We start from the raw sequence: 10,608 nt of genomic DNA, 5'->3' as shown, positions 1-10,608 counted from the left end.
TGTTATCTGCAAAAAATGTTGTCCTTGACTTTAGTCGAAACATAGTTAATCGAGGGGACTATGGTCGAAAGGACCAAGCTTAAACATCTCTTGTTAGATACCTCATCTTTGTAGTAATAGACTTGAACTGAAGAGAAATCAGATTCAATTTTCTGTGCAGCCAACACAGATGAAGCCAGACCACCCACTTTCGCTGAGGTTGTTGCGAAACAGCTGAAAATCGTTCGTTACTCTGCCTCTATTTAATCAAGCTTTACGCGAGCGAAGGCAAATGAAGAAATTAGGCGTGAGACTGCATTTGGTAACTGATGTAGCGTAATTTTTATAACATTGAAAAGAAGTAAAGGTTGCGTTATGACGCTAGAAGGTAGTGTTGCGGAATATTTGTCTTGCATGAAAATTAAAACAGAAACTTGCCGCATCCCACATATTAATTACGGTTAGATCGCTCCCAGTTAGATCGCTTCAACCAAAAGTTAGATCGCTCCACTCGAAAGTTAGATCACTCCACTCGAAAGTTAGATCGCTCCATCAAATAAGTGACTTCGCCCCCAGCATAAGTTACTTCGCTCCATGTAGAAAACTAAGGTAAAGGTAACAAAACTAAGGTATCTAAATTGATAGTTCATTGAATGACGTGCATATCTTACCGAACAATCGATTAATATCGCTCGCGCGCGCTTAAGATAAATTCGAGCTACGCAGAAAGAAAAAAATAAAGCCTCATGAAAGGGACTCACGAAGTGTAATCCACCTTATTAATTGAAGATGGCGGATATCAGTTTCCTCACATCAAACAGCAAAAAAGGCCACACTGGATAGTATTGGTATTTGAATGATCTTTTTCAATACACTTCAGACTATAACGTTATAATTTATTCCACGATCATTTATTCCGTCATCGCTATACATCATACATCGGCAGCTCGGTGACTAATCTGAAGGACAGAGTGAATACGATGTACTCGAATCGTCGCAAGAAACATCATCACTTATAGACCTAAAAGATCATTGGTAATACTTCGCTTTACAACTTGCATGGAGCGAAGTAACTCATGTTGGTAACGAAGTTACTTATTTGATGGAGCGATCTACCTTTCGAGTGGAGCAATCCAACTTTTGGTCGGAGCGATCTAATTGGGAACGATCTAACCATGGTGCGATCTAACCGAATACCCCACATATTTATGAGTATCCTGTTCCACCTGAGAAAGGTAATTCAAGAATACAGTGACTAATTGATATTCAACCGACAACAAATATCACATTAACAATACTGATAATAAGGATAATTTATAAGGTATCTGGTCAACTCGCCACCATAATGAAATTCGCCACCACCACGGTGAGTCAACTCCCCGCCAGTGACGAATTGACTATTATATATATATCCTATTATATAGGGAACGTTAACCGTTAAATGCAAGAAGAATAGCGAATTTCAGTGTTGCATGAAATGAAATAAAACATGTTGATATCACGAAGATCATGGTCAGTTTGCGTGTAGCGAAACCAGAGTGAATTTTTGCTGAGTGGTATGGGTCGATATTTATGAAATCGAATGAAACTTACAAGCTTATATGTAGTAGTATATTGCAAAATTAGGCGCGTACAAAAACGGCGAAAGTTCACAGAAAGGGGTCCTTTCTCTATGTTAAACACAACGAATGATGTGACCTTTAATGTGAGTTCATCCGGCGAAATTCGAAACCAAATCTAATGAAACTTACATCATATGAAAGCTTACATCTTGTATTTTATCATTTTTGTTTTTAATAACACAGAATAAAAAAGTGCGCACAAACACGATGAAATGAAGACAAAGAGCCTTCAACGATTAACGCAACAACTCAATTTACCACCGGTGGCGAGTTGATTCTCAGTGGTAGTGGCGTTAGTTGTTGTGGTGGCGAGTTTACCGCAAACCTCCCCACCAAGAATGGTTAAACTACCCTTTCTTTAATTTTCCCTTTACATCATAAATGACTTTCTTAATTCATTGCAATTCAATTTTTGTGGGACGTTTGTTTCATACAACAAGGCATTGCGCGTTATGATATTCCGTCATTCCGCCATTCCACCGTTCCATCATTCTATCGAATATACTCGAGGTATGGTCACCTATTTGGCGCCTCTTTTGGGCAATAGTCGCTGATTCAAATGGTAAAATGCTCTCTCTTCGAAAAAGAAAAATTTCACCTCAAAGGTTTCACGATGTGCAGATCACACCTATGTAGATATCACTGCAAGTGAAAAGGTTTGTTTTAATGATTTTGGATATATGAAATTCATATATTTGCACTGCGGTGAAGAAACAAATCTAAGAGATCCTCGCAGGTTTGTTTTAAATTACGCGCCGAAATTATTTGTGAAATCTACTGGGCATAATTCGCTGATTCAAACGGTAAAACCCTCATTCTTTAAAGAAATAAATTTTCAAAAAATTATACATAATGCGGAGTCGAAGCTTTCTCTCACTCAGTCAACTTTTTCTGCAGTGTCACGGCAAGAACTGACAACATGTCATCTTCTTTTGTCTTAGGCACAAAATAATTTGTCTCGAAGGCATTCTTTTTTCTTTATTATATGCTACGCCTAACGATCTCCAGTGCGAATGTCGATCTAAGAGGATACTCCGAAATAAACATTAAGTGACATGGGTCAAAATCGGGTGAAGTTCTGCTTTCCACTGTTCCTTTACCATCCAGGACTCCGTAACTCACTCACTCATTTCGGTAACATTTGTGGCTTCGCCTCCATGGTAGGAAGCAGTAGTCACAAATGAAACTATTTTGCATGATAAAGAGCAAATAATAATAATTTTCATCATTTTAGTGGGTTTTTTTTTCAACCGTTCCGGAGAATGTCGTGACCATAAATAAACCCCACTAAAGTATGCACATAACTGACTGTTAACAGAAGATAAAATATTTTAATTGTAATTTAAATATATGAATAAAGATGCATCAATTACCAGATTAGCTACGCGTCGTTTCCTATAATCGCGAAGGGAATAACTAGCGACTCGTAGATACCAAAACAAAGGATCGAAGGGTATACTGAGTATGTATCAAAATAAGGGAAAAATAAATGGCGCGCCGAGTTCTCGTGAATACGCTGAAAAGACAAAGTCTTCCTAATTACGGGGAAAATCGAGCAAACGGCCTTTGCCTATATAGTTAAGCGCGTGAAATAATGCACGCAAAAGTTACGAGCACTCAATATTGAGCTCCGTACAACATCAAACTTTCAATAGAGCGATAAGTGGAAATAGTCTTTTGGCAGCATTCAACTTAGTGATATAGAAAGACAGTGGCTGAACCATGGATATGGACTACAAAGCTTTGGCAACAGTCGAAGGAGCTGATAGCTACCAAGAGGCAGCCGTCATTCTGGAGGGCCCGCCGATAGAAATCTTTGCGCAGCGCGCCGCTCCGACTGTAGTGCTGAAACCACTTCGGCAAACACAAGGAAAGTTTTATTTTGAATGCAAAACAAATACAGGCGGCTACATGCAGCTTGGGTGGGCAGACGAAAGCTTTACGGCCGTAGCTGACGAAGGCAAAGGCTGTGGGGATGATCAGCATTCGTGGGCCTACGACGGAATGAGGGGTTTGAAGTGGCACAATAATAAGAAAAAACAATATGGCCGACGGTGGAAGGCTGGTGATGTGATTTGCATGGCTGTCAATTTGGAAGACGGAGAGGTTAGCTTCGGTTTGAACGGTGATTGGGAAGGAGAAATGGGCTGCGCCTTTTCAGGAGTAACGTTCGAGGGGGCTGTCTATCCATGCTTGTCCCTCATGAGAGGAGAGAGGGTACAGATTAACTTAGGCACTGAAACGAATCCCTTCGTCCACATCCCGCCGGAAGGGTTCTTTCCTCTGAAAGTGATACATCCAGCCGCAGTTTCAGAGACTGAATATAACAGGTTCTCCACCTTTGCGAACGTTATACAAATGGGGCTGGCAGAAAGCAGCTTCGCTGTGTCCTTTCCCGGTGAAATCATGGTGACAATGATGAGGAGGGGATTGGCATACGAGGGTAAAAAGAACGCTCTTATTCACGCTGGATATGAAGAAGCCATGAAGAAATGGCCTCAAATGAAAGAAACACTTGAAATCAATTCTGGCCGCGCTGGTCTGACAGATGACGAGATTTTCGCTGTCATTTGTTACACGTTGGAGAATCCACCTGTGTATCGCTATTTCAACAGCGACACCAGGAGAGGTTACACAGGCGATGGCATGGATTTCCCAATTCTATCGTACCTTCTCCGAGAGGCTTGCCGGAAAATTCTCGCGGCCACGCCCAAAGAAAGTCGCACAAGAATCGTTTACCGCGGTGTCAACATACGATTTACCGCAAAACCTGGTCAAATAGTACGATTTGGCTCTTACACCTCATCCACCGGTAATATCAAAGTAGCAGAGGACTTCCAGAAAAAATCGAACGGAAGTCAGTTTGTCATTGTCACTAGGATAGGAGCTTCCATTAAGATGCTTTCGGCTTTTCCCGAGGAGGATGAAGTACTGCTTCCACCATATGAGGTGTTCAGGGTCCACAGAGTGGAGGAGGAACCTTCAAGGATCTTCTTAACGAGCTGCTTTGATGATTCGTTCGTCGACAGGTACATTGTCGACGGCAGTGCGGTTAGCGAGGCAGAGGCGCTGGTGAAAAAGTTGACTGAGTGAGAGAAAGCTTCGACTCTGCGAGCAGGACAGCACTCTGGATTAGGGAGTGGAACTGTGCATCTGTTACTCGTGTCTCTATATTTAGGCACCGCTTTACAAATAACCATGTTCATACCCCTCCGGTAAATTTGGTTAATGTTAAACCCTTTAGTGACTGGGATCTAAATTCTCACTACAGCATTACTGCTGAATCAAACACTAAGGTCGTGAGGATAAGGAAATCGATCACCAACTGAAGAAGATCGTCATTGTCAAACAATTTCTCCAAGTCAGTACTATAGGAAATGAATAGAGAGCAGTACGGAGAATACACGTATTGATGAGAGGGTGTCAAAGGTTAATGCGAAAAAGTTACTCGACAATAGCCTTTGCGCGTATATACATTTACGGGAAAAAAAAATTTGTGCGTCAGCGTATTTATTCCATTTTGATGAGCAAATTCTTCGTTGTACTTTTGATTGATATCTTTACTTATGAAACTTTTGACTTCGTACGTTCGAAATATTTCGAATATTTCAGTTCTTTTTAGAACCAGAGCGCACTATTGTGATACGAGTAGATTTTGAGGGCTAATTATTGTAGGGAACTGAAGCGAAATAACTTTCAATCTCTCTGGTAATAAAGCAAACAAGAGAGTATATTTCGAATGTAATCACAGTGGGGTATTTCCGTTTCGATGATATATCAGGAAGACTGTCCATGACTTACTATCAATTCTAAATTATCTGCGGCAAATCATTCTAATTTTGAAAGTGTTAATCGACCTTTGATCTAGTTTCTTTTGCACATCCAAAATGAATTTACTAACTCAGTTGAAGAATAATTGCATCGTCCCCAGTGACTCAGAGAGGTGACTGATAAAATACGTAAGCCATTGAACGCATTTTCCATCGCTTTAAATGCTTTTGTAATCCACGTGACTTGGGACTGAGAAGAACACGAGAGAAATTTGTAATCACAAGCCAAATACTCGTGATTTCAGAAGCCATTGGAGTGTTAATTCTCCTAACATTCCGAGCGGGAGATAATGGCGTCAAACCGACAAACAAACATTGCAGATTTATATTTCTATCAAATGACTTTAAATTAATTTAGTTTTCCATGAGGAGGAGTGGCACTAAAGAACGATGCAGGGTTTCTTGCTTATTAGGAACGCATGCTATATCTCAGACCCTTTACAATAAAGTTTTATTTTGTTCGGCCTTCCTTTTATCGCGTGATGCAAACCATGGACCTTGATATAACATAACTTTTAACAGTACGTTACAATACATCATCAAATATCGATAATACTTTGATCCTTATCGCCATAAGACATAAAGCCTTCATACAAGACTTACAAATTTTGCAAATTTCAAGGCTGCCGTCTCACGGGAGAAGGCCTTTTAATGACAAAGAGTGAGCATATTTTATACGCATGATTCGGAAAGGCATAAATTAGCAACTGGTTAATAAATAAAAAAATTAGAAGAATTTTTCAGAGAGGAAATGACAAAATCTTTTGTCCTTCCCGATATTGTGACAGAATTTGGCGACAATGAAGCATATTTTGTTTTATCGAGACGCAAGCATGTTCTGATTGTGATCAATTAACGTACAATGTTTAATGGGTACTTGGGAAATTGTTGATATCTTATCCCGCCATGCCAGCTCTCTTTACCAAATTTCGCTAAAACAAAAAAGGAGAATTGAAAAAATTTGAGGACTGCTTTTTCAAATTCAAAAAATAACCGAACTGAAAGTTACGTAAGGCTTAAAAAATTCCCTTCCGTGAGGGAAAGTCGTCAGATAAGCCGACGTGTTCCGAACAACATACGAGAATTCCACGAGTGAACTTGCCACGTCGTCTTACAACATCATGACGTCATGGAGGAGGGCAATTCGTTCATCCCCCTCTAAGGATTATTGTTAGTACCACGCCAAGCTGAGCTTAGTGGCTCGCTTCCTCTTTCACCAAAAAAGCAAGATAAATTGCCGGTATTTGAACATCATTTCATTTAAAGTTTAGCTTGACACGAAGCTAAATCAACGACCAAATCAACTGGGAGCGAGACAGCCTAACATGTCCACAATGAATCCCGAATAGTAGGTGTAGATTGTGCTATCTTCGCAGTTTCCCTCTGGCAGGGTTTCGAGTTTAACCACGGATGATTCTACGTGTCATTTGGAATTTTTCTCTTACGGAACGTATTTCTGCTCTGTTTTGTCCACAGTGATTACTTGTTCAAGCTTCTACTTATCGGAGACTCTGGTGTCGGAAAATCATGCTTGTTACTCCGGTTCGCGGTTGGTATTCGCATTTTCATGTTCTTTTTACTAGACGTATTGCCTAATATGTTGGATTTCGATCGTCATCAGTATCTCGCCGGCCACCGGTGCTGCTTTTTAGCCGAATCGATGTTAACCTCTCTTATTTAACCCACCTCAACAGGATGACACTTACACGGAAAGCTACATCAGTACAATTGGGGTCGACTTCGTAAGTTTTATGAGCCCATGTTTAGCTGTTATTTTATCGATTAACTACAGCTAGCCACCGCGGATGGCTTAAGATGGATACGTAATGATTCATTTTGCTTTCATTGTTTTATTTTTGTCCACATTTAGAAAATACGAACCATAGAATTGGACGGCAAGACAATAAAGCTGCAAATTGTAAGTACACACCAAATTTTACTTGCTCTGCATTAGATTTATTAACTTTGAAATAAATACGAATTTTGAACACATCGATTGGCTAGAGAATCACGAAAGTGTGGCCATTACGTCGTTCAAAACGCAGTGTACTTTGATCAAGAGTTAATGGCGATATTTTCATACAGCTAAATTGAATATGATTGAATTTGTTTCTGTAGTGGGATACGGCAGGCCAAGAGAGATTCCGAACCATCACATCTAGCTACTACCGCGGAGCTCACGGGATTATAGTCGTTTATGATGTTACAGACCAGGTAGGTTGACAAATGTATTGCTCTTAATGACTTTCTAAAGTTGAACAATGTACACTTGACTTATTGTTTCTTGTCTGTAAGATCTAACACATTGTTCAGAGGTATTGAACTTTGGTTTGTACGGGATTTGCAGCCGCAAATATGTACACATTCATGAAAAGTTACGGCAAAATGTCGTTGGCGTTTACACTTGCTGAGTCATTTTATCAAAATGCCAAGTTTCTGCAATATCCCTGTGAACTGCAGTATAGCATGGTATTTAGATTTAGAAAAGGGACATTTGCCTACTCAGTTTACCAAGTCCTTTCGGTAGTAAAACACAATAAAGCTTTTAGCCATCAGCTGTTTAAAATCAAGGAAAAGTTATTTTGAAAATGTAAATAGCTTTCCAGTGGTTTGTGGTTCTCAATGAATTTTATAATTAGCTTTGTCTGCAGCTTTTAATCTAATTCCTTTTATTGTCAGACCACTTTGTTTGCAAACATTTTTTGGTTTGAATCAACTTACACATCTGTTAGAAGGAACACCAATACTTGTGCAATAATTTCAGTTACTGAAAAAGACCAACCATTTGATTTCTAGATGGGAATTGGTTAGTTTTTTTGGGGCATCATCTTCTTGGATGGGCAGAATTGATGCAAATAACTATGGTAACATCCAACTCAAATGTCAAATGACTTTTGAAAACCTGTAACTAAGACGCATCAATGATTTGAAGCTTCAGTTGTTACTTAAAGTTTTTACAGACCAACATTTGAGAACAACCTTGCACCAAGCATCAGCATCAGCCCTTTGTCTGCTTGAAACATCAGCTATAGGATTTTTGTTTATTGTGGCCAATTTACATTATCAACTCAATTAATAAATAAAAGCAAACTATCTCTGGACTATCAGGTGTTTAGAAGAGCATTCAAATCCACACTGGTCTGAAATGTTGATTATGAGAGGAAATATGAAAAATGTGTGGAAAGATCAAAATAAAACTGAAAAAAACTAGAACAATAAGGTGTATTGCTTTCGAGAGAGTCACCTTTGTTAGGCAACAGAAGCTTGCAGTTGATAAATTTGTGTGGGCAGAAAGTTTTTCATAATTATTCGACACAAGAGTCTTGATACATGCTTTGTCATTTCTGACATGTTTACCTACCCATGAAAACCGTTAAACTTTGATGAGGTCAAAAGATCTATATGGCATGAAGACCTTTAAAGAGTCTTTAAAGAGTAGTGTAGTCTTTAAAGATTAGTGTTCTCATTACTACTCAAGGCTATTGTTTATTGTGATTGATTTATCTGTTTGCTTTCTGTATGAATTTTTGATATTTTGTCTTGTCGTATTGCAGGAGTCCTTTAACAATGTCAAGCAGTGGCTACAAGAAATTGACCGATATGCTTGTGAAAATGTAAATAAACTACTCGTTGGGAACAAGTGTGATCTCACAACAAAGAAAGTAGTGGACTACACAACTGCAAAGGTATCATTGTAAAATTCTGAGTCTAACTATAGGCGAAGAGGAAGTTCCCCCTTAAGTCAATTTAGAATGCTGCTTTCTTTGCATGCTCCCCTCCTGCATTGCTCTTTCAAGTTTTAATATAACGTTCAGACCAGTGGCTATCAGGTTATAGTCAATATAAGAGACTCTGGTTCTACCTCTATTTGTTGCTTCCTTGGTTTTCAGGACTAAAACTGTTGCTTAAACAGTGACACTAAAAGTGCGGTGAGAAGAGTTGTTAAGATAGCAGATTCTTTATTATTCTGGATAAGCATTGTATTTTGTATTGAAGTTTCCAAAAGTCTATGACTGTTGGTTACCCTTCAATATTTCAGCTTGTTTTCCTCGCTAAAAAAAGTCTCTTGGATCAGAGGAGTCTTGTCAAAACTGTTGTAATCATAAAGAGATGAAGGCAGAGGTTGACTCGTGTGAACATAGCAGTAGTCACTGTGTTAGTTTCAATGTCTTTAGCTTTGAGGAGGGAAGTCTGAATGCTTTTGACAAATTTTTAGAAAAACAAGCTTTCCTATACACTAAGAGAGAATGTAGACAGTGGGTTGTTGATGTAAATTGTGTCTGTTCCTTTTTACTCTACAGGAATATGCAGACTCGCTTGCAATTCCTTTCTTGGAAACAAGTGCAAAGAATGCAACAAATGTTGAGCAAGCCTTTATGACAATGGCTGCAGAAATAAAGAATCGAATGGGCCCAGCACCGGCTCAACCTGGAACTAGTAATGTCAAAATCAATTCTAGTACACCAGTCAAGTCCAGTGGTGGAGGATGTTGTTAGTAAATAGTCACAAAAACAAAAAAAAAACATTGGATGCAAACCACTTGGTTTGAGTTACTTAATACTTCTGAAAAATAATGATAAGAACCTCTCCCATTTTATACATCTTTTCAGCTTTCAAATTACGCAGACTTTTCATCATGGGAAAGGGTCTATAAGTGGGAGTCCCGATGATTAAAATGTTGATGGTCACTGCAATCTTACATCATGACATTATGGTGCAGCATATATTAGATGCAAAATTTCAGATTGTCTTTTTTTCTTTCTATTATTGCTTCAATTTAATAATCCTTTTGGTTTTGTTTTTTTTTTGTTTTGTTTTTTTTTGAAACTCCGATGTAGTTTTGGATTTACTAAAGAGCAAACTGGTACCAAAGCATTGTATGTTAATTGATAACACTGGTTAGGTGTGTACAATAGAATTTGCTGTATCACAAATAAAAAATAAAGTATTGTTGAATTTATAGAGTGTTGATTCAGGTCACACTTGTTTAAGAAGACTTTTGCAAAATATAATTCAACTTTATTTATATGAATATCTTGAATTCCCAGAGCATCCATCATGATCATTAACAGTCTGCGGTAAGAGTCTTGGTAGATTTTTTTGTGTATTGAAGAATTGTTTCTGTAAGGGTAGGATGCATAGTTTTATAAGGAGTTTGGTACTATTAAAAGAAAAAT

At 38.6% G+C, this 10,608-nt stretch overlaps 2 protein-coding genes across 2 annotated transcripts; both read left to right on the top strand.

Annotated features, from left to right (window-relative positions):
• Window positions 1–3,040: 3,040 nt before the first annotated feature.
• On the top strand, window positions 3,041–5,795 carry LOC131782687 (uncharacterized). Its single transcript, XM_059099429.2, has one exon. The coding sequence runs from the start codon at window positions 3,324–3,326 to the stop codon at window positions 4,692–4,694; it is 1,371 nt and encodes a 456-aa protein (XP_058955412.1). The 5' UTR covers window positions 3,041–3,323; the 3' UTR covers window positions 4,695–5,795.
• Window positions 5,796–6,593: 798 nt separating this feature from the next.
• LOC131782691 (ras-related protein ORAB-1) lies at window positions 6,594–10,391 on the top strand. The gene is made up of 7 exons (XM_059099431.2): window positions 6,594–6,779; window positions 6,908–6,980; window positions 7,126–7,173; window positions 7,302–7,349; window positions 7,550–7,645; window positions 8,986–9,117; window positions 9,733–10,391. Exons 1-7 carry the CDS (start codon window positions 6,757–6,759, stop codon window positions 9,925–9,927), a joined length of 615 nt encoding a protein of 204 aa, XP_058955414.1. The 5' UTR covers window positions 6,594–6,756; the 3' UTR covers window positions 9,928–10,391.
• The last annotated feature ends 217 nt before the right edge of the window (window positions 10,392–10,608 follow it).

Source organism: Pocillopora verrucosa, chromosome 7 (genome assembly GCF_036669915.1).
Source record: "Pocillopora verrucosa isolate sample1 chromosome 7, ASM3666991v2, whole genome shotgun sequence".
NCBI lineage: Eukaryota > Metazoa > Cnidaria > Anthozoa > Scleractinia > Pocilloporidae > Pocillopora > Pocillopora verrucosa.
Note: the sequence above shows the minus strand (reverse complement) of the source record. Positions and strands in the feature narration are given on the sequence as shown.